The sequence below is a fragment of the Nannobrachium achirus genome (assembly GCF_963921795.1).
Source record: "Nannobrachium achirus genome assembly, chromosome: 10".
Lineage (NCBI taxonomy): Eukaryota > Metazoa > Chordata > Actinopteri > Myctophiformes > Myctophidae > Nannobrachium > Nannobrachium achirus.
In genome coordinates, this window is record NC_137819.1 from 37,516,538 (window position 1) to 37,542,017 (window position 25,480).

Here is a 25,480-nt window from a genome sequence, read left to right on the forward strand (position 1 = left end):
GATAGTAAAGTGTGACCTATGGTCGCAATTATATATTTGCCCAGGGCAAAGTCAGGAAAGGCAAGAAGCGCACCACCTACGTACTGTAGATGCACTGTGGCGACAGCTTAGCTAACAATTTACAATTACAACACTGAAGAACTCAAACCCTGATGTTAGATAGGAGAGTGTGGAGGGCAGCGATTCAGGAGACCTGAGTTGGTGTTGGCTAGACCTCACTCTCATCGTGAATATATATACTACACACACACACACACACACACACACACACACACACACACACACACACACACACACACAGTATATATAAATATATATACATATACAGTATATATATATTTATATATATATGACGTGTTCTAAAGTAAAAAGTCTCTCGCTCACACAGACGGTTTAATTTGCAAGCTGTCCAAACGTTGTATGGAAACTTTATGAAAGCGTCTCATTAAAATGCACTGTGAAGAGCGGATCCAGCTTGTCAACAGCCTGTAGCAGTGTGTTTAATATTTGCTCTTCAGACACCGGAACGAGAAGAGGTCGGTCAGTAGATGAGTGTTGATGGAAGCTGAAGTATATTGTGTAGGAGAAGGACGTCTCAAGCACTGTGCGTCAAAACTGTGAGAGGCGAAGCAAGAACAACTTGCACTGACAGAGTCATCTAAACTTGATGTGAGTGTTGCACATTACTAATGAAAATAAGCCAATATACTGTAGGATCAGCTAAACTGTTGTGATTGGAACATTAACGGCTAATTCTATTTGATGGCATGCTATTGTCTTGATGCAAGTGGAGTGATCTCTATAGATTGTCTTAGGGTATTATTATTCAATTGTTCAGATGATCCACCCACTCGTGTGTAAAACAAAATGAAGCTTTTAAGATCAAATAACTTGATGATGACGTAACTTTTTTATTTATTGTACAAACAATATTTGACAGCTATTCAACTCAAGGCTGCATTCTCATCCTCGGATGAAACACGTCTTGAATATTGTCCTTTCTTTGAAAAAAAAACAAAAAACAAACTGACAATAGAATACGAAACACAGAAATAATCCCAGAATAGTCCCGATCCGGAAGCATTCCACGGAACATTGGACGATTCTATAAGCCAGATTTTGTGGAATAGTGAATGCATGCGGAGCGCTCTGGCCTCTGACAAAAGCCTCCGGTATTTCGACCCAGATAGCAACACAAACGGTGTTCTTCCCCTTCCCTCCCCGCATCGCGGGGCTCATCTAAGCCACACATTATGCGAACAAAGAATGGATGAGCGAAAGGGAGAAAGAGAGAGAGAGATGTAATTTGTATAGATGGGGGGGGGGGTTGTAGGGTCTGGAAAGAACCCAAAACGTGCATAAAGTGTGTGAGTGCGAGAAGAAATGAAATGAATGGGAGAGAACGAGAGAAGGGACAAACAAGAGGAACATGGGAGAAAGAGCCTAGGGGAAAGAAGTGGAGAAAAAAAGAGGGCAAGGTAGAGAGAGAGAGAGAGAGAGAGGGAGATAGATAGATATAGAGAGAGGGGGAGATAGATAGATATAGAGAGACAGACGGAGAAAGAGAGAGAGAGATGGAATGAGAGCAACAGAGAAAAGAAAAGGAAAGGAAAAATAGCCACAAAACAAAGAATAAACAGCTTTTTTCCCCTCCATTATGAGTCATTACCAGCCCGATGTGGGACTGTATGAACGCCCTCCTCTCCCCCAGGGTCCTGCGGCCTCTCTTTCTTGGTGAGATAAACACCATTAAACAACAGTAACAACCACAACAACAGCAACGATGACGATTTGCAGCGTTCCGAGTTGAGTGACAACAATGCGGTACTGAGCTATAGCGAGAAACAGAGCCCTGCATTATATATTTATATTAGTGATGCGCGGCTCTGTGTTTTTTATGACCCGGCCATCACTACTAATATATATACATACGTATATGTCACAGTGTTTTTGAGACCCAGTGAGATTGAGACCAGGAGCGCTCGTTTTCTATTGACCATGACGGAGGCGCGCCATCTCAGGCGACCGCGAGCCACGTGAGACACCGCCGAGCGAGCGGTAGCGAGCGAGTCGCCGTGTAAAGCGTTGCAAAGGTGGCATGAGCCAACTCAGCACCGTTAGAAGTTGTAAACCAGGGGACTAGAAAAATTGTTAACATTGTTGTGGGGATTGCTTCTGCCGACCGACTACCACGCAAAGGGACTAGCTGCACTAGAAAACGAGCGCTCCTGGTCTCAATCTCACTGGGTCTAAAAAACACTGTAACATATATACATATATGAAGATATACATCATTAACACGGTAACACCACAGCCAGCCACACATTAGCAGAAACTGTTAAAAGTCTGTTCGTTCAGACGCTCTTCTCTTGGTTGAGCTCCCATTAGGACACCTGGCAATGTCCCATAAGGGTGTGAGGGGTTCAATCCCCACTAATCCATCCGTATGAGCACAGAGTCCAGTACTTCCTCAACCCTGTTGTTACAGTGACTCTTTAGCCCCAAACCCCCTTAACGTCTCTATTTTAAGTCATTCGGGGTCATCGTCCATTTTCTTTTTTCGTCGTCCCGGTTGGGCTCTCCGCATACAAAACTTTCTGCGTTCAGCAGCATCTGCATTTGACGTGTTGAATTTGTTGATACATTTCTTTTGAAAACAGAAAGGCAAGTTTTTTGTTGTTGTAGTTTTCTTTTAGTGCTTCAGTTTACGTTCAAGTGTCAAACAGTCTGTGGTTTCTTCCACTTTTCTCTAGAAATAGTGACGCAGTCACTCGTCACATGACGTTGCCAAGACAAAAGAAAAAGAACAACAACAACAATGCAAATCACAGCGGTAAGCAGCATCAGAGATACATGTAGTTTAGTTTTTTTGCTTTACAATGTAGTTTGTTTCTGCTTCACAATTACTTTACTTTTTTAAGCTAGTTATTGTTTGGCCCACATAGAAGAATACACGTTGTCCACCATGAGATACATTTAAACACATAATATTCAGCCACAGTGCACAAGTATCACCACAATCCCACAAGTCCCACCACCCTGCATCGACTTCAAACAAACAAACTAAACGCCGTCTGAAGCAACGGTTACCGTTGCTTTCCTCTCCGTTTAAAAAAAAAGTTCAATGTCACTTCTCCCTCTTTATTTTTTTAAAAACAAAATGATACTGAACATGTAGTCCGTGTCAGGGAGAGAGAGAGAGGGAGAACAGAGATGATGATGATGACATCTTGGAATGTTAGGTGAATACATACTGGGTTGGCAGCTGACGTGGCTGATGATGATGGTGATGATATTTGAGGGGGGGGCTCGATTTCGGAGTGAGGAAGGGTAACTTAACTCCTTGGTTCTCTCCCCTCCCCTCCCCTGGGTGTGTGTCGATATTGCGACATAACATTTGTTCTACGTCCCAGTATTTCGACACAGGTGAATGTTAACCTGGTGAAATGCTAACCTGCCGACGCTGGTGAGTAGCTAACCTGCCGACGCTGGTGAATGTTAACCTCTATGCCAAAACCTAACCCAAACCCTAACCTCAGTACCCCTGACGCTGGTGAGTAGCTAACCTGCCGACGCCCGTAGTCGAACTATTGGGACGTAGAAATAGCGAGATTTCCCCCCTCCCCTCCCATCCCCAGCCCTCAAACGTAGATGGCAGTCCGTGAGATGACCGAGCCGTCCCGCTGCGACTCCATGTCGTCGTCCAGGTACGCGTCCACCTCCTCCTCGGGCTCCTCGCCGCGGCCCCGCCTGAGGTGGTACGCCGCCGGGGGGGCTGTCATGCCGCTGCCCCCTCCTCCTCCCATCACCCCCACGCCGCCTCCGCCTCCTCCAAAGCGGTCGTAGCGCTCCTCCTCCTCGTCCTCCTCCTCGTCCTCCATGCTGTCGTCCAGCGTGCTCGTGTCGTTGAACTTCCTCTGCCCGCGCTCCGCCTCGTCCGCCTCGTCCGCCCCGCCGCCCCCCAGCAGGACGTGGCGGGCGGTGGGCGTGCTGCTGCCCACCGAGGAGTGCAGGTGGTGCGGGTGGTGGTGCGGGTGGTGGTAGTTGTTGGCCTTCTCCGTCAGCGTGCCCGTGGCGTCGCAGCCCTCGCGGTACGTGTAGATGGGGCCACTGTTTCCGCCGCCGCCCGTCCCGTTCTTGCCGCCGCCGTCGCCGGGGCTCCCGGCGAAGCCCAGGAGGCGGGCCTTGTGGCCACCGCCGCCGGCCCCGCCCCCTCCTCCGCTGCCCGTCGACGTCACTGAGTCCCCGTTGGCCCCCGGGTAGCCGCCGTGGCGCTGCCGACGCCGGCTGCGGGCGAGCAGCGCGGCCACCAGCCCCGCCACCGACAAGAGCACCAGGAGGGAGCCAATCACGGCGCCCGCCACCATACCGACACTGGAAGGGTCCGCCAAGGCCTCTGTAGAAAGGGGGGTGGGGGGGTTGGGGGTTGTATGCGGAGGGGATGACATAATGGAGGTGGTGTGGGTGGGTTGGGGAGGGAGAAGGTAATGGTGGTTTTGTAAGAACGTCTTGCATGGGGGTTAGTAGCAGTGGTAATGTTCTTCTTTATTAGTGTGCGGTCTTCTCGTGAGGTGTGCTAGTGTGATCTTCTCAGTGTAAATCCCTTGGTGAGGGTATGCAGTCAGGCACAGCTGGGATCAGGGTGAACGGGACTCGGTTCTTTCTCTATCCGAAGGCCCGGGTTGCAGCGCACTGCCCAGCCACTCTCTACTCATGTACAGCACCGTCATATCCGACGCCGGCACTTTCGCTTTTGTTGACTTTCTCCCTCTGACAAACGGGCCAAAGCCTTCACTATACTTGTACACGTCCTTTCGTCAAAAACAGCAGTTTCATATTTGGTGTGAGCCAAGTTTGCCCTATGCATTCTTGTTTCAGTTGAAGACTGAAACAAAACAAAACAAAAACAAAAACACAGCAAAAGCAAGAGGAGAAGGAAACAGCGACGGCGGTGGTATTTTGTGGCCCCCGTGTTGTCATTGCCATGGGTCAGAAGTGTCAAGGCATAGACAAACAGACGGACACAGCACAGAGAGGGACAGGCGAGGAGGACAGGCAGGCATAGAGGTTACTTGGAACAAGGTCAAGATAAGATATAGCAAAAAGACTGGAGAGGAGAAACGAGCAACACAGCCACAGTGTGGAAAGTGCCAACAGATCAATGTTCTTCTGTACCCAGAAGCCTTTTACCCGCCTGCTCATCTGTCCAAAACCCCACCGCACCCATTCCACCTCCCTCTACTCTCTTTATCCCCCCCCCAATTACCTCCCCACATCCCTTTATCCTTCTCTCAGCCTCGTTTACCTCGGCCTTCCACTGCTTTATCGGCCCGCTTCCCTCCTAAAACGGCGTTTCAGCCGGGACCACGTCCAACATCCCACCGATCGGAAACGCACGCAGAGCGCTCACACAGCGACACACAACTCACACAACAGGACATGTTTTTTTTTTTAGTTTTGTTTGTTTTTTTCGAAAAGGATTTGGCTGCAGGGGTAGATGGCATAGAGAGCTGCCAGTTCAAAGAGTTTTAGGGATTGCACACTGCGCTATAGAGGAGAAATGAGTGTCAACAGGGGTGTCGCACCAAATTCTGGGCCCTGGGTACAAGGATTCACTTCAATTATTTTGTGCTTTAACTATTGAAAAATAGCAGATATACAAGCTCACAGCGCGGCACCGAGTGCTGCGAGCTTGTAGATCTGCTATTTTTTTTAAATCGTGAAAATGTGTTGAATATTTCAAATCCTTCTAAGGTTTCTTGAATGTTTCTATGTCAGTGGTGCTCAAACCATTTCATGTGAAGGACCCCCAAAATGATATGTATTTGGCCACGGACCCCCATCTCAAAACATTTCGTTCCAGGGACCCCCCCAGAAGCTAAATTTGAGTTGTGACAAATGTTTGCTTAAAAAATACATATATTCAAAGATTTGCACACATTTTCATGACTTTTCAAAAATAGCAGATCTACAAGCTCGCAGCGCAGCACTCGGTGCCGCGCTGTGAGCTTGTACATCTGCTATTTTTCAATAGCTAAAGTATAAAAGAATGAAGGCCCCTCCACCTTGGGCCCTGGTAACTCAGTCCCACTTCCCCCCCCCTTGTGACACCCCTGAGTGTCAAACGGGGCCAGGGTGGAGGGGAGAGAGAAGTCCAGCAACCCGACCCGACCCGAGTACGGCTAAAGCTAGCGACTAGTGACAGGGCCATTTTTGTGTGGAGAGAGAGGGCAACCGAGTGTACGTGAGTGTGCGGGGGGATTATCATGTTGCCAACACCTCACCATCCCCAACCCTTATCCCGCATTATGCAAATCAAGTGGGGTCTTTTTGTCGCCAGAAAACAAAAATAAATAGAGTGCTGCGGAGAAAATCCATTCAAACACTACCCCGAGCAGTGCTGAAACCAGGCTGCAGGAGGTGGGGACCGCATGCACGTCCTCGACAACCCTCAGTACGAGGAGGATGACAGTTTTTCTTTTTTCAGTGAAATTACTCTGGACTTCAGATAAGGCTCTGTGTGCCGCGGCCAAATGTGAGATCTGATAGTCAAAGCAGCAGGCAAACGCTGCGTTCGAGAGAGCCCGCTATGAGGGATGATAAACTATGCACGCTGCATATTCCTTATGCTAATGGCTTCACAAAGAGAGAGGGGAAAGCAAGGAGTATGGGCATGGGCATGGGCATGGGCAAGGGCGAGGAGGAGAAGAGAAGAGAAGAGAAGAGAGTTAAAGTGGGTGGGGGAGAGAGGAGAGGAGAGGAGAGGAGAGGAGAGGAGAGGAGAGGAGAGGAGAGGAGAGGAGAGGAGAGGAGAGGAGAAGGAGAGGAGAAGGAGAGGAGAGGAGAGGAGAGGAGAGGAGAGGAGAGGAGAGGAGAGGAGAAGGAGAGGAGATGTCTCTTCATATTCTGCCAGTAGGATGTAGTATGATGTAAGATAAGGTCATGCCAGGCAGGGTTAGACAGACGGTTTGGGCGACTGCGGCGGGGCTCCGGGGACGCCATATGATGTGTAAATTAGGGGACACGGTTTGGAGATGTCCAATTTAGGTGACAGAAGGCATCGTGGATTATGAATTCCAGCACTTGCTGTCCTAGATTTCCCTCCACTATAAAAACACAAACACAATAGCTCGGAGACATGGGAATACAACGTGTGGGCCAAAAAACCTTATTTATATTTATCGTGCCGTTTATATTTAAAGGTGCAAGGGACATTTATTGAGTGGCCGAATGAGAAACTCTTGCAGCTGAGTAATGGGGGGGCCACTGCAGGTTTTTCAGCGTCCCTTTTGCCTCTATTAATCAAGTCGTTAAAAATCTATTATTCCTTGAAGGCCGTAATGAACAATGCTCCTACAAAAGGCCCATTAGGGCTGGTTGTCCATTTTTCAATAAATCTGGAGTCGCATGCAAGAGAAATGTACAGAGGATTTCACAGCATTACAGTCTGGCTTCAGTCCAAAGCCGTGCAAAAGAGAAAGGAAGAGAAAAAAAAGACTTAAGCACGATCAACAAATATTAATCAGTGGTGTCACCGTCTAGGACGAAACACAGAAAAGTCTTGAGTGTTAATTTAACTCAGAGGATGTACAAATGGAACAAAAGAACGGGTCCGTTTGATGATTTCACTGTGATGCTCGTCCTGATTAATTTACAAAGAAGAGGATCCTTCAACACGTTCTCAGCTCCTGCCTTATATTTAATGTCTTACTGTGTCTTGCTCTGCACTCTGACTAGAGATGTGAGGATATGGATATATTCAATCTTTCATTGCGATAGGACAGCATTTCCGTTATCGGGATGAGCCTTCAATTTCTTCACATTGAGTGTGAAGCATGGATTAAAGCTAAATAAAATCTCCTGACTGAAAATGTTTGTATATACGATTTGTGAAACAATATGATTAAAATAAATCACCTAAAATATCCTATCTACAGTATAAGCTCTCCACACATTGAGAGCATGTAGATCGGTATTTTCGCTGTGCAAAAAGCTGTCTAGCGTGATCTGAACACAAAACAAGCTATTCATTTACTGTGCTTTTACAGCACATACTGTACTGTAACTAATTGAAACATGTGAAAGCTTGGATATCAGGTTGACAAGTAGATTATGTGTATTCATGAATTTCTCTCTCTATCTCCCTCTCCCTCTCTCTCTTCTTGTACCTGCTGAGTGTCTGCGAATGTCTGAATGTGACTTTGTTTGTTTTAAGAACACACTGTAAGTAAAGTGATTCCAGTAGAGTATTAGTGGGTGGATTTAGCTGTTTTCCAACATTTACTGTATTTAAACAAATATATTGTTTATGAGAATGCCAAATAACATTGATTGATAAACAATCAATCAATGTTATTTGGCATTCCAAATATATTGTATCAAATTATGTATAGTCAATACAGTTTATAAAAACGACTTCACTATTCATTATTTCTTCACTTCAGCTCCATTCTGCTACTTGCATAGTCACCTTTTCATAACTAAATCTCTCATAATTACAGTATAAAAAAAGCAAGATATTGTTGTCTAGATATGTCATAGCATGAAAATAACTGAAGGTGTCCCTTTTCTGTGAACTCCCAGCATCCATATTCATATTTTTAACCAATCAAAACATCAATACTAAGTATTGTCAACTTAACCTTTCGCTCTGAACCTTGGTCTACTCCTTTTTCCTTCTACACCAAACCTGAAGATATGTGATCTACACTTCTACAGCAGTGGTTCACAATTTATGCCTCTAATATTTGACAATTTGGCCAATGTCTAATTTGTCATTTTAGAGTTATTAACTTTGTGCATATACCCTCTATACAGTACACTTAAACTAGCTTCTTTACTGTTGAGTGAGAAAGCAATGTTGCACATTAAGTTAATCATCTGGGGACACCCCAAAATAATTTGTGGACCCCCAGGGCCCACAGGTTGAGAGCCACTGATCTACAGTAAACTTGTAGAAGTTCTCCTCAGAATAGGGATGCTACAGGGTTCAACTGGTTAATGTCAAATCCAATCACACACAGATTTGGTGGCCTCCCTGCAGTAACTTCGAGGACCCCCTAGGAGTTCCGGACTCCCTGTTAGAAGACCCTTGCAGTAAGCTTTTAGATAGGAACGCCACGCATGAGACAATCACCTGGCATCGCCTAAAACTTGATCTGAGCTGCACCGACTGTCGTCCCATGCCTCCTCTTCCTCCTGCTGCAGCTGCTGCTGCTAACCAACAACAATAACAACAAACTCAGCAGACGTTTCAGAATAATATGTCAGAGCCCAATTCTCGTCTGCACACCGACCCCCACATGCCACTCCACACCACCACCCCCACCAACCCACCCCATACCGCCCCAAACGCTTGCTTCGCAAACACTGTTCTGCTCCCGGAACAGATTTTGCCAAAACAAGTTCTCAGCAGAAAGAATTTGGGGGGGAAAAGAAAAAAGAAAAAAGGGCAGGGAGACAGCCGGAAAATAGGCCAGGCATGTCACACACACACACAAACACGCGCACGCACGCACGCACGCACGCACGCACACACACACACACACAGACACACTCCTTCTCCTCCCTTGTCATCGTCATCATGGTTGTCGACGGAGACAGCCGGGCTCGCATTAAAGCACCGAGGGTGATAAATGTCAAAGGCAGAGAGGCTGAGTGGCTTCTATCTGCTTTCTGCATTAGTGTCATGTACATGTAGAGGAGATTAGAGAGAGCGAGAGAGAGAGAGAGAGAGAGAGAGAGAGAGAGAGAGAGAGAGAGAGAGAGAGAGAGAGAGAGAGAGAGAGAGAGAGAGAGAGAGAGAGAGGGAGTGAGCGAAATGAGGACATAGAAGAGTTTGTGTGAAAGGGGGTACAGGAATGGGTAGAAGTAAGAAGTCCTACGGAGATAGGGAGAGGGGCGGGAGGGAGCGAGCGAGCGAGGGAGAGGGGCAGGGAGAACATACGGTATGAGACAGGGATTTCAAAGGAAGAACAAGAGAGAGAGAGAGAGAGAGATAGATAGAGAGAGCGAAGGCACGAGAGCAAAGAGAAGAGATAAAAGGCAACGAGGGCAGTGAAGAAGAAAGAGGGACATGAAACCAAATAATCCTGTGTTGATGTTCTTGTCACCGCCTCACCTCACTTCCTCCTAACCTGAGGAGCCAGTCGACTGTTTAGAGTCAGAGGATTGAAGCCCAGAGCCAGAGGAGAGAAAGAGAATAAAGTTCTGGCGAGTTTTCCCTTTATCAGAGATAGCCTTTTGGTCCAAGGACTGGACTGAAAGCACAGGAAATGGTTTGTATTTCTATAGCGCCTTTGCGATGTGTTTTGCCTTCACCCATTCACACACATATTCACACAGCGACAGTAATGGTAAATGATGCATTTGTATAGCGCTTTCATCCAAAGCGTTTTACATAGATTGTGCGTTACATTCACCTATTCACACACACATTCATACACCGATGCGGAGGAGGAAACCATGCAATCGGGTGCAATTAGGGGTTCAGAGTTTTGCTCAAGGGCACTTCGACACCAACTCTGGGGGAGGCTGGGATCGAACTTCGGGTTTAATAACACATGTATCCAACATTTCAACTGTAAGCCTACCAAAGAATACATTTTGATGATAAAATTAGGCTAATGAATACTTTAATTTCGTGGACACATTCTGTACTCTCATCATGTGCAATAAAGAACTCTCCTTCAAGAATGAGTTTATGTGCGCAACTCAGTCAGCCATAACAGTAGAGTGGGCTCTACACATTTCTGTGTCTCAGTCAGAATAAGTGTTTAAAAGGGAGTCACGACGTGACTTGTTAGAAAAGTGACAGCAACGGGAATGAACATAAATGTTATCGCCTCATCTTCTCCGACAAAACGAACAAAAAGGCAAAATGTGGGCGGCACCACACGTCAGGGAAAACGAAAAAAAGGAGACAGTAATTGTCACAATATGTTTTCCTTTGTTGGCGCTCTCTTCTGACACGGGCAATGTGACTCACAAACACAGATAACTGAACTCTCCCCTGACAGTCTGATGCAGAGATGAAGGTTCAACTTAGATCTTAATTGCAATCTCAAAATAATGTCTGTTCTTAAAACACAAGAGGCAGGTTTGCAAAGTTTGCAAAGGGAGTTGGAGCATACCAGTTGGGTCTTTTGTACCGACATTGTTTGATACCAGAGACCGTGTGATATGCCAACAAAGTGCTGAGCAGTAGCCTGATTTATACTTTCTGGACGGTGTGTCACATGCTGAAAACAGCCGATCTACAAACTCATAGCAGGTGGCATGTAGATTGGTTATTTTCAGTGTGTGACACAGTCATAATGTCTGCATGTGAAAGACAATCATAATTTTGGTGCTTTTTTAAGTAACAATAGAACTACAGGACCACAATGGAAGCAAGCCCTTAGGACTTTTTGCGTTATCCTTTTAGCATTATATAACTGTACATTTTAAGTGACTTGGATAAAGGCGCTACTGTATATAAAATATGGAAATCTTGATAATAACAGCTTGCTTTTTGCTTGTATTCAGTCCTAAGGAACAAGCACAAAAACAACTAACTATGCATAAGCAACAGTTTCAGGTATTGCTTCTTTAATGGACTACTGGTCCCAGGTTGGAGGAGCAGCGGAAAATGAAAGACATCTCTCAAGCGAGGCCGTGCGATATCGTCCCCCGTGCTCCACAGATACAGTATTGTCCCCCGTGCTCCAGAAACAAACGTGAAGACCAGGGGGAAAAAACAATACTGACACGGTCAGCTCCGACCGTAAGGCGTACACAGCGATATAACACAATGTTCCAGTGGGGTCTCGACTCGCAGGGCTGCATCGCATAGCCTTCACCTGAATGCGATTAGCGTTTTATTTCCCTGCGGTAGCGGTGCTCAGAACCGCATGACCTGCTTGCCTTTCTGATTCGGCAAAGTACTTTTGTACTATTAAAGTTGTCCGTATATTATAAATTAATCTAATGCACTCGGTAGTACACTCTCCATTAAAAGGCCCTCAAGAGAAGAGTGCACAGCGTGTATAGTACGTTTGTACACAGGCTATTAGAGTGCTGGCTCTCGCTGCGTATCAGTGTGTTTACAGAGGAAATGCCACAGCAGTGTTCTATACCAGAGCAGATGTGGACAAAGACTCAACCCCAGTACTTGAGTCAAATTGCAGATACTAATTTTGGGGCTTTTTTATGCCTTTATTGATAGGACAAAACCACTGTTATAAGCCCTGGCTTATGCAGGAAGTATAGCACAACAGAGATAGATTGTATCATCTGAGCGCTGCTGAAGACAAGATGCTACATCTGGTTTTATACATCCTAATTGTAGCTCCACCACGCACCCAAAGCCACAGGGAAAATCTCTCTCTCTCAAACACACACACACACACACACACACACACACACACACACACACACACACACACACACACACACACACACACACACACACACACACACACACACACACACACACACACACACACAAACCTCAAAAGTGTCATTAGCATTAGTGGCTACCCCCTCTACCTTCCAGTGTGATTGCATCAAAATAACACCACCACACTAGCTCACACATACACACACACGTAGTTACACACACACACACACACACACACACACACACACACACACACACACACACACACACACCACACACACAGTTACACACACACACACACACACACACACACACACACACACACACACACACACACACACACACACACACACACACACACACACACACACACACACACACACACACACACACACACACACACACAAAAAGATTCCAGGATTGTATACCACAAACACACATATATAGTTTAATTGTTAAATAGTCATAGAGGCACACCCTCGTCTTAATTGTTTGATTACACAGATAGTGACACACACACACACACACCCACACACACACACACACACACACACACACACACACACACCACACACACACACACACACACACACACACACACACCACACACACTTGCACACTTGCACACACGCACACACCCGTCTGTACATTGGCCAGCCTCCTGTCTTAATCCAATTCCAAATTCCGTATACCCGCACTCAAACGAACATGCGTTTCCATGACGATCTCAATCATTTCCCCATCAGACTACCCAATGCAGAGTGAGCGGGGGACGGAAGCAATGTGTGCATGTGTGTCTCTCTGTGTGTGCGTGCGTGCGTGCGTGCGTGCGTGCGTGCGTGCGTGGTGGGGGTCCAGATACGGCTGCCTGCTCATTACAGATTCATGCCATCACCTTTCATCTGCAGGTCTCCAGCTCATATTTGCAGGTGAAACAGACGACAGAGGGCGGTCAGAGAGGAAGCAAGGAGAGGAGTAGGGGTCGTCAATGTGTCCTTGGCAAGACCTGGCCTGGTCCGTGGCAAATTCTAGATTTAATTTTTACACACCATTAAGTGTGATCATTAGACCCAGTTACTAGGCCAGCGGGTGCCCCAAATGTTTTAGAACTCTTAAAGATCTGTAATGGCCATTCAGGGCAAGTGTAGTGTTTGTCTTTAAATATTTTTTAACCCATTTTTTCACCCAGTGCCAATTGCCTAACCTGTAATCCTGGTTTCTGCTCTCCCTCTGCCACGCCTGGAGAGCCCCAGCTGGCCAGGGGGAGGCAGTATAGAAACCAGGATTACTGCATGTTTTTGTGAGGGTATCTACCCTAGAAGACACGGGGAGAACATGCAAACTCCACACAGCAAGACCTTTTCGCCAGCCCCAACTAGGGTGTGGGGCGCTGATGATGCGGAGGAGGAATCACACCCCCAGTGCCCACAGCGTCCTCCGGCGGGAATCGAACCCAGGACCTTGTAGCTGTGAGCCGACAGCGCTACCAATGCACCACCGTGCCCCTTGCAAAAATAGAATTTTGACAAAAATGTCTACCACAAGCCAGCATGGAGATGACCCCTGGAGAGGAGAGACATGTGAGTCACACTCTTTTTTAAGGTTTAACAATCATCGTCACTTCTCCAAGCTCATTAAGCCTCTCTCTCTCTCTCTCTCTCTCTCTCTCTCTCAGACAGACATAACTGGTCTGACAGAGGGAGGGTGTGTGGATGGATGATGGATGGATGGATGAGTAGGGAAGGATAAACAGACGGACGGATGCTTACTTGCCTGTTACCCCGTTTCACCTTGAAAGCTCATTGGCTCACTAGCGTCTGCAGTGAAAAGCGGAACATTCATAAGCTGCACGAGGATAAACACACACGCGCACACACACACACACACACACACACACACACACATTTACACAAATACATGCACATAAAATACATACAGATGAATGCACACATGCACTGCGCCAAAGGGTGCAATTCACTCTTGGGATATCCCCCCTGACACACTCAAACACATTGCGCATACGCATTCATACACATGAATCTCTCTCCTCCTCCCACACACACACACACACACACACACACACACACACACACACACACACACACACACACACACACACACACACACACACACACACACACACACACACACACACACACACACACACACACACACACAGTCTTGTTCTAATTAAGTTCCTCTCATTCCACGGCCCCCTGTGGAGGTTATGAACTCTGGAAGGTTTCCCCACTGCCACTCTGTACCGTCCCCTACAGCCCTGCAGTCATTCAGCATCCAGCTGTTGCTGCTCACACACACACACACACACACACACACACACACACACACACACACACACACACACACACACACACACACACACACACAGATACTTTCTGAATAATTACCGCGCACCCGGGTACACACCAACCCGCGGGCGCACTGGCGTACATAATAACCATATAACGCATGCACGTCCACGGTGTTGTGCACGCGTGTGTGTGTGCACGCGTGTGTGTGTGCACATAACCGCAGAGTTCCAGTCAATATTGTGCCTTCACTCACTCCCTCAACTCACTCTTGGCAGACCCCTATTTGAGGGGGCTCTCTCTTGGAAGGATGTGTGTGTGTATTAGCACATCAACCAGAGAACTGGATCCTGGCCTTAAAACACACACGCACGAGCTACACACACACACACACACACACACACACACGTTTGTATTTGTCATACTTGGGAGAACATCCAGACTTTTAACTCTTAAGCCTAGAGTTAGAAGCTCACAACGTGTTGCACTGCAGCATGTGGTTAGCTTGTAATTGTAGATCTATTTTTTTAGACACCAGCATGCAACTATAAGTCAGGCTTAACTTTAACCTAACCTCTAAATGCCTAATCCTAAACCCAACCTGAATCTTGCCTAATTATAATGATCAAAAACAACCATGCACACACACACACACACACACACACACACACACACACACACACACACACACACACACACAACTCTGACACAATGCCACAGGAATGTAGGGCCTCGATGGGAATACAACCCTAACCAGGAACTCGACTTGAGCACATATTAACTGTATGCTTGTAAAAAGCAAGCATAAAACCATGGAGGAAAAAAAAAAACATCTACAAAACACAAGGAAACCAAAAGAACACACACACTCAAACACACACACAAAGGATGAACACGCGCAGTCTAGGATTGATCGATTCAAAGCGGACAGGCACAGGTCAGACAGTCAGTGTGTACAAGTGAGTGTTAAGAGCCGAGCTGAGAGCACAATCCTGCCTTCAAGTCCACGCTACAATGCAGCAATGAGTGGATCTGGATACGCTAACGATTTTCACCCGGAGTCGCGGGAAGCTCAGCGTGTGGTTGTAAAGTGCAGTGTAATTGGTTGCAGAAACGACTACATCTGTATCCTGCGTCCCATAACCTGCATTTTGCAGCTACTACATTATAACCAACCACCTCCTTGCATGAATGTCAGACAGTGCAGGCAGGGCGTCTCAAGGGGTAGGAAAGTGGGACTGAGTTACTAGGGCCCAAGGTGGTGGAGGGGCCTTAATTATTTTATACTTTAGCTATTGAAAAATAGCAGATCTACAAGCTCACAGCGCGGCACCGAGTGCCGTGCTGCGAGCTTGTAGATCTGCTATTTTTGAAAAGTCGTGAAAATGTGTGCAAATCTTTGAATATATGTATTTCTAAGCGAACATTTGTAACTCAAATTTTGCTTCTGGGGGGTCCCTGGAACTCAATATTTTGAGATGGGGTTCCGTGGCCAAATAAATACCGTTTTGGGGGTCCTTCACATGAAACGGTTTGAGCTCCACTGACATAGAAACATAATGTTTTTCAAAAAGAAGGATTTGAAATATTCAAAGATGTTCATGATTTTTCAAGCTGCGAGCTTGTATATCTGCTATTTTTCAATAGTTAAAGTACAGGGCCCCTGCAGTGAATCCTTGTACCCAGGGCCCAGAATTTGGTGTGACGCCCCTGAGCGCAGGTGAAGCAAATTGGTATGCAGGCACCATTTTTATGTATTGCAACAAGTGTGTTCTCATGGAGGGGGAGATTAAACGGCAGTATTACCTAGAGTAAATAATTGGGATTTGAATAGGGGAACATCTGTACGCCTGAAGGTTTTGTTCAAATATACAGAAGAACATGAGCGCTCGTTTGTTTCCTGCCTGCAATTACTGGGGCAGTATATTATTTTAGCTTCTCCTGTGGGAGCGTATATATAAGAAGCCACACGGCTGCTGTCTCCGAACGCGAGATGGGCGTTTGTCTCGATAGCTTTAGTTTGTGTTTTTTACTGCGGTTGAAAGAGGGTTTGTACATGGTCACACGTCATGAGGGGGTTTCGTGACACTGGTGCCTTTTGAAACCAGTCCAAAACCCCACTGTACACAGTACCACACTCCCAGAGAAACACAAAGCTCTCTAGAGGAAAACTAATCTTGTAGACCAGGGGTTTTCGACGTTTTCAGGCCAAGGACCCCTTAGTTGAGAGAGAGATGAAGCAGGGACCCCCACAACCTGTACATAGATTCCATATAGTTTCATTGTTTGACAGCACAATCAATTTATTTTGGATTCATGTCAATTTGTGTTTTCAGATATTCAACACTTCTGGTTAACAACGACAGCAGATTGCAAACAATATGAAGCAACACAGCTGCAATTTAACAAATCAATAATGGGTGTGTTAGATTTAGGTGTGATTTTGTTTGTGTGCTTGCACATTGACACACCCATGGCCCTGGGCACAAGTACATCTACACACCCATCATTAATTGTATTATTTAGCTGCAGCTGCATTGCTTGCTAGACTGTCATATGTTTGTAATCTGCTGTAGTTTTCGATTTGAACTTGTAAAACAAACCACAAAATCCAGACCCTTTAAAGGGGATTTTATTAGCTACATTTTGGCATGAAAAGTATACTAATAGTAACTGTTTGATTGCTTGATTGAATATTTTATTAGCAGTTCACATAGGAAAAGCAATGAACAGTACAGTTCAGATACAGCTAGGTTTTGGTATGAATACTACAAATAGGATTTAAACCCAAGAAAGGACAATTGCTTGTTTACAAGGCATCCTTTTGTATGCAATTCATAGAGAATTCTGCCGAATGTGACGTGACCTACAAATAACACTATGCTTTATACCGGAAAGACTCTCAACCCATTGAATGCCACAGCAACTGTAAACCTGATTTATACTTTGTTGCAACCTTAAAATCTGTTCTACAAGCTCAACGTTTTATATCATTGTCAGAGCATAGAGATGAAGAACTTCTACAGTTCATAACACAATCGACACTACGGCCAAGCTAATTATCTATTGTCAGAACAGCTTAATGTGTTGGATTTGATTAGTTGCAGCTGTGTTGCTTACATCACAGTGTACTACCAGGTCAGTCTTACAGTATGGAGCCTGCCTTAGTTTTTACCCTGCCGTAGTTGTTAAGCTGAACTGGGAAAACAGACTACAAAATCACCCTAGGGTTTCGTTCAGACCCCTTTAACTAATTCTACAGTCAAATGTTGGACAAGGGGGAATCCAAGTGAGAGCGAATTCATCTCCTGGCAGACTAAAAACTAACAGCAACTTTAGAAACCCGGGCCAGGAGCAAAGAATGAGAGCCACACTAATACTCGGGAATATTAAAAAAGATATATTTGGTAAATGCCCAAGATAACTAACGACATAGCGGCTGATGGACAGGTTTAATTTTGAGCTGGCATTCATTTCCCCCCCCAAACTGAGTAACCTTTCCTTCTTATCCATCACATTTTATTTTTCAAAAGCAGCAGGTACCTTCATTTTCCACCACATAATACGGCAATTGAAGCTCCCTGAAAGGAAAATTGATGGCCGAGAAAAAGCGTGCAGGTGCGAGCCGAGGTTGGCTCCTGCCTCATCACAGACGGCGGGTAAACTAGCAAAAGCAGAAGTGTTTTTTTTTTATTTTCTTTGATGCGGTTTCTCACCCGTCTGCCAAAAGCATCTATGCACGCACGGTGAGGCTCTACGTTAAAGGTTCGACATTGTCACCCAAAAGGGTCAGCTTGAAAAAAAAACGCTAGATAAAGACTTGTATCGTTGTCGTCCATCATATGTCCATTGTCCGGGCTGGCACCACTCACCAAGCGCACACATACAGTGCACATACGAACAAGCACTAAGTACATCTACTCAAGTACTGTACTTAAGTACAATTTTTAGGTTTTTTAAATTGACTTGAGTATTTCAAATTCTCAGTACTTTTACTTCTACTCCACTACATCTCAGAGGCAAATATTGTACTTTTACACAACAAGTGTATCAGAGAAGATAGCAGTCAGGAAGATGAGACTAGTCGGCCACTGCCACCGACACCAAGAACTCCCGGCCAAAAAGCACCAACTGTACCTACAGTATGTGGACGTACCAAAGAGAGATGCTTTACTCAATTTTGAATTCCAGACTTTAACTTGTAACAGAGTGTTTGCAGTACTGATACTTTTACTTAAGTAAAAAGGTACTTTTTTTCCACGACTGGCAACAAATATTCTCAAGCAAGCCTACTTAAAACACACACAAGGAATCAGGTGGGACTCACACACACACACAAAGACACGCGCACATGTGCACGTACTGTAATATGCACATAATAAAATGTGAAATTGTCTAATGCTGGGTACTGATGGAAAAGGTAACAGAAGGTATAATTAGCATGCCATCTCACACCTACCTGGTTTAATTAATTCACACACACACACACACACACACACACACACACACACACACACACACACACACACACACACACACACACACACACACACACACACACACACACACACACACACACACACACACACACTTGTAATAAGCACCTTGCTTCCATACAAATATCAAACTGAATCAGTGCGTGTGTGTGTGTGTGTGTGTGTGTGTGTGTGTGTGTGTGTGTGTGTGTGTGTATGTGTGTGTGTGTGTGTGTGTGTGTGTGTGTGTGTGTGTGTGAGTGTGTGTGTGTGTGTGTGCGTGTACTGTTAGGTGTGTGCGTAGTGTTTTACACAGTGGAATGTATTTTTAGTCTCCATTGTGGTGGGTTGAATGCAGTGAGCTGATTGGAGCCAGACCTTGGCTGGTGATACCCATCAACACAACCAGCCCAGTGAGAAACAGACGCCAACCCCCGCTCACTCTCTCCATCATACCCAACCCCACCCCCCCAACACACACACACACACACACACACACACACACACACACACACACACACACACACACACACACACACACACACACACACACACACACACACACACACACACACACACACACACACACACACACACACACACACACACTTTCTTTCTCTCATTTCTTCACTGCTCCTCCATCTCCCCCCCCCCCCCCCTTCCCCCCCACACACGCATGCATCCTTCTCTCTCTTTTTTAACTGGGGCAGTTTGTGGTTGGGTGACTCATTTCTGAGGAAACCGTGGAAGAGAGGGATGAATGGAAGGGCAGAAGGGAAGAAAGAAAGAAAGAAAGAAAGAAAGAAAGAAAGAAAGAATGAATGATATAGCGGAGGGCGGTAGAGAAGAAAGGGAGAGAGAGTGAGACGAGGGGAGATATAGAAATAAAATAAATGTATCAGCTCCATTCTACCACAACACAACACAGAAAAAGAGAGAGAGAGAGAGAGAGAGAGAGAGAGAGAGAGAGAGAGAGAGAGAGAGAGAGAGAGAGAGAGAGAGAGAGAGACAGTTGTTTGAGTAAGCCCGGTGTCTCGAGGATTAAGACCAACCTTGGCTCCCTCTTTCCCCCTCTAAACCTCCCTCCCTCCTTCTAAATCAGGGGTCTTCAACGTTTTCCACAACCTTTTCATAGATTCCATATAGTTTCATCATGGTTTGGCAGTAACGATCATCAGTGTATTTTGGATTCATGTCAATTTGTGTTTTCAGATTTAACCACTTGAACCGTCAACACTTAATAAACTTGACCTTTCACTCTGTACTTAGTCTGCTCTTTTTCCCCTCTACACCAAATATTTTTGCGGAAAATAGCCGATCTACAAGCTCACAACGTGATATAACGTGAGCTTGTAGATCAACGTGAGCTTGTAGATCTGCTATTTTCGGCTAAAGTTCCTTGAATATGGACGCTAGGGTTCAAGTAGTTCATATAAAAAAGGAGGAAAAAGGTTTCTATCACACAAAGATTTGGAGGACCCCCTGACCTGTAGTAACTCTGAGGACCCCCTAGTGGTCCCGGAACCCCCTGTTGAAGACCCCTGTTCTAAAGTATCCCTCCTTCATCCCTCCTACTGTATATCTTCTCCTCCTCCCCCTCAGCGTTCTGCAACTTCCATCCCTTTCCCTCCTCACAGATCTCTCTCTCCTGTCTTTTCTCTCAACTTGTCTGCATCCATCTGGGCCAGGCTCTCCATCCTACACAGCTTGATTCATACTGTATATTATTATGATTATTTATAATAACCAGATGGTTTCTTTGAAAAATGGAACGAGCACTCGTGTAGCACTACTGGATGCGCAGCGCAGAGGAACAATTAATTACATTTATATGAGTTATTATTATTTATCAGTCCTAAACAGATCAGTCAGTTGTTCCCTATTCAGGTGACAAACAACCAAAAGCATGTTTTAATGGATACACATTTTCATTTGGTCTGTGTTTTAGTAAACGTAATACAGCGGCGCAGTAATCCACAGGAAGCTACCATCAACGTTGAACAGGTGGTCACAGAGTGGTCGTTGGGTTCATCACCTCCATTGTGAAAAGCTCATTATGATTATTAATAATAATAACCACTTCAGCCCTGTATACGTTTCAAGCTCAGCGTGTACAGTATAGCGGTGCTATTTTCAGTGTGTGCAACCGATACACGTGACGTGACGAGATGCATGACTATAAACCAGGGGTTCCCAAACTTTTTTGTCTCAGGGCACCCCATAAATATTTTTTTTAATCCAAGGCATTATAATTTTCACTCCCAGGACCTTATATTTATAGCATATCGTCGTTGTCGCGTGGAAACCTTGTATGTCCAAAATCGTTCGTTTTGCATTTATCATCTATAAAATGTACTAAACTAGTGAAAAAAGCAGATGTAGATCGGCTGTTTTCACTAGTTTTGTGCGACAGTCTTGTATGATGAAGCAGGGCTTTGCTTTACCAAAAGACGTACACATTTGAAACTTGGAGATACGAGGTTTCTGCCCGACAGTGATTATGTTGCGAGGAAAAGGTTGAGATAATAGCCATTTTGGTTAGAACTGACTGAAAATAACGTTGCACTTCCAAGTTTAAAAGAAATTACACTAAATATTTTTTCAAGTGTCCACATAAATTCCAAATATTATCACATTATCTCGCGGCACCCCTGGACTGCCGTCGCGGCACCCCAGGGTGCCCCGTCACCCACTTTGAAAACCCCTGGTATAAACCACCAAGTATACAATAATGACCATGAAGTGCAACCCAGGTGTTCCTCTCCTCCACACCTCCACCGCCTCCATCCCCACCTCCTCCTCCTCCATCCCCAGCCCTCCATTGATCAGTGCATGGCTGATTAGCTGCAGGGTGAGATGGTGACGTGACCTCATCTGGCCCTGGGCAGAACCTGCTAGCTAATTGAAAGCTAGCTGCTCTCCAGTCCTCAGGATAAGTGATTGCTCTCTTTGCCCTGGAATACGTACACACCGAAGTGCACGCACGCACGAACGCACACACACATACACAGGCCATTACGCCTACCCGGCCGTGTGCAATAATAATCTTATGTGCACATTCAAAAGATGGATATGCAAGCCTTTACGAGCACACATGCACACGCACACACACATAACATATACTGTACGTACACGCGTGCACACACGGAGGAAGTGTTTAGTATTTAGGCGGTTGGCTGGGCCAGGTCGGGCGGGAATGGCTGCACTGAAATAAATGAGAAAAATGACTAAGAGTTTGGCATAAATTGGATGGGCGAGCGTGTGTGTGTGTGTGTGTGTGTGTGTGTGTGTGTGTGTGTGTGTGTGTGTGTGTGTGTGTGTGTGTGTGTGCGCGCACACACACTTGCATTTCAGTGTGTGCTTCAGTGCGCATTTGTGTGTCCCTGGCTGCTTATGTGTGCAGTGCATGTGTATACAGTATAGAAGTATATACTATACTGTATATTATAAAGTATTTCATTTTTATACAATGCGTGTGTGTGTGCGTGCGTGCGTGCGTGCGTGCGTGCGTGCGTGCGTGCGTGCGTACACACAGGGTCTTTATCATAGAAATGGGCGAGAGCAGCAACGGCAGCACAGAGGTAATCATGGGCTTCTCCATATCACTACAGGTAACATATGAGCCCTCAGGGATGTGTGTGTGTGTGTGTGTGTGTGTGTGTGTGTGTGTGTGTGTGTGTGTGTGTGTGTGTGTGTGTGTGTGTGTGTGTGTGTGTGTGTGTGTGCGCGTGTGCGCGTGTGTGTGAGAGAGATTAGGTCTGCAAATATGTAGCACTGAATGAATGAGCGAGGGAGCAATGACTGTGTGTGTGTGTGTGTGTGTGTGTGTGTGTGTGTGTGTGTGTGTGTGTGTGTGTGTGTGTGTGTGTGTGTGTGTGTGTGTGTGTGTGTGTGTGTGTGTGTTACATGTACATGCCAACATGTCTTTGCGAGGCGTGCTCGTGTAGGTGTAGTGAACTGAGACATGTAATTCTGCCTGCAGAGCGTCTGCGGCTACAGTCAGACTGCTGAAGAAGTTAAAGGTGGAATTGGGTGGCAGATCGAGCATAGCACATGATTACTGAAACGAGAGAGAGAGAGGAAGAGAGAGAGAAAGAGTGAGGGAGAGTGATAGATAGAGAAAGACAGAGAGAAACGAGGGTGTGCGATAAAGAGGGAAGAAACGAGAGAAGGTGTGAAAGACACAGGGGAACAAAAAGAGTATGAAAAGAGGTGAGAGGAAATGTGTGTGAGAGAGAGACACCCAGAGAGAGGGGGAGAGAGAGAGAGAGAGAGAGAGAGAGAGAGAGAGTGCAAAAGGTATAGGTCTGACTGAGGAACAGTTGGACAAAATTAATCACTTGAGAATAGCACCAAGTATATACTTTATATACCAAGTATATAGCATATATAGCAATATAGCACCAAGCAGTAGCGCTTTGGAGGCCGGACGCGACCGGACGCCGCGTGGTCGGAAAAATTCCCACACGGACGCACGGACGGCACCGAACGGTGCACGACCGTGTAAACGCGTGCATACCCCCCCGCGCGCGCGCGCGAGAGCCGCGACAACCCCCCACCCGGCGAATCCGCGATAACTACAAGCTATACTTTAATCAGTGGCTACTACTTTGCATAACAGGTTTCTAGTGGTGAATGTGTGAGCGTCCTCAAGCCCCCTCTATTCATATGGATATAGCCTACTTTAACACTAGGTTTCCAGCTGTGACTGCATGTGCATGTGTCGATGTGTGTGTGTCCTCATACATGGCTCCATTACTGTGGTATTTAGTGTTTGAGATTCGTTCAAGGCAAACTTTGTTTCTCTAGCCTACTGCAGCGCTGTATTTTCTAAATGAATTAAAATAAAGTAGAACATAAAATCTTATGTAACAATGCAAATGTAATCAAGACTAGAAAACTATTGTTTTCCCACCATTAGATCGGCTGACATCCTTTCTATCTAAATAGCCTCTAGATGCGCGTGCACGCACGTGCACATGACGTCAATAAATGACTGTCCGCCTGGAAAAGAAAATCCCAAAGCACCACTGGCACCAAGTATATACTTTGTTGTACGACGAATAGTGAAAATAACATACACCGTACACCTTAAAGATCTGCTATTTTTGCAAGCTATAAAAATGAGTTAAAATGTGTGGAAAATGTGTGTAAATGTTAGAGGATGCCAAGTTGAAAGTGGTTATAAGAGGAAGAAGTCAACGTGACGAATGATGGGTTATCCATCACCCCACACACCCTTAACCTCCCCAACCCCATGGATAATTGAAAGCAGCAGTGACCGGGCGATCAGCTCAGTGCAAAACGAGTCTGCTTCATCCAGTACACACATCCAGGGGCGTCACAAGGGGGGGGGGAGTGGGACTGAGTTACTAGGGCCCAAGGTAGAGGGTTTAATTATTTTATACTTTGGCTATTGAAAAATAGCAGATATACAAGCTCACAGCGCGGCACCGAGTGCCGCGCTGCGAGCTCGTAGATCTGCTATTTTTGAAAAGTCGTGAAAATGTGTTCAAATCTTTGAATATATTAATTATTTAAGCGAACGTTTCTAACTAACATTTTGCTTCTGGGGGGTCCCTGGAACTAAATATTGTGAGATGGGGGTCTGTGGCCAAATACATATCATTTTGGGGGTCCTTCACATGAAAAGGTTTGAGCACCACTGACATAGAAACACAGGTTTTTCAAAAAACCTTAGAGGATTTGAAATATTCAAAGACTAATAAAGACTAAGAAAAATAGCAGATCTACAAGCTCGCAGCGTGGCACTCTGTGCCCCGCTGTGCCCCGCTGTGAGCTTGTAGATCTGCTATTTTTCAATAGTTAGCACAAAATGCGTTCCCAGTTCCCCCTATGAAGAACGTTTCACGGGGGGCCCGCAAGTAGAATGCTTGTACCCAGAGCCCAGAATTTGGTGCGACACCCCTGCACACATCACTCAGCACAAACATTATGAAAAGCCAAGGTCCCCGGCACTCCACTCGCCCGGCTCCGTCGGCTAGCCCTAAAATATTCAGGGCCCCCGAATGTACAGCGGAGAAAACAAGTACGTCGATGTAAAATATTTAGGCCAGGAGGCACGCAACGCTCAAAACCCCATGGCCTGCTTCCACTCTCTACCCGCCAGCACGTTGGCCGATCAAAAATTCATGCCAGCCTCGACAGGATGGATTAATGTAAAAAGGCTGGCCTGTGTTTCGTCGAGGGGAAGTTCAATCCGATTGTACAACAAATCAAGACCCAAAACAGGTGTCGGCTCGATTTACTCTGTTTCATATGACTATTATATGGAAAGATTTGTTCTAAAAATGGGA

General features: G+C 45.8%; 1 protein-coding gene across 1 annotated transcript in view; it reads right to left on the reverse strand.

Moving 5' to 3' along the window:
- Nucleotides 1–3,641: 3,641 nt before the first annotated feature.
- pvrl2l (PVR cell adhesion molecule related 2 like) overlaps nucleotides 3,642–25,480 on the reverse strand; it is a gene marked incomplete at both ends in the record, with an annotated part of 92,098 nt that continues 70,259 nt past the window's right edge. The window contains one exon of the mRNA XM_080735451.1: nucleotides 3,642–4,396. Within this exon, the coding sequence (XP_080591577.1) occupies nucleotides 3,642–4,396 (755 nt within the window). The remainder of the gene's footprint in view (nucleotides 4,397–25,480) is intronic.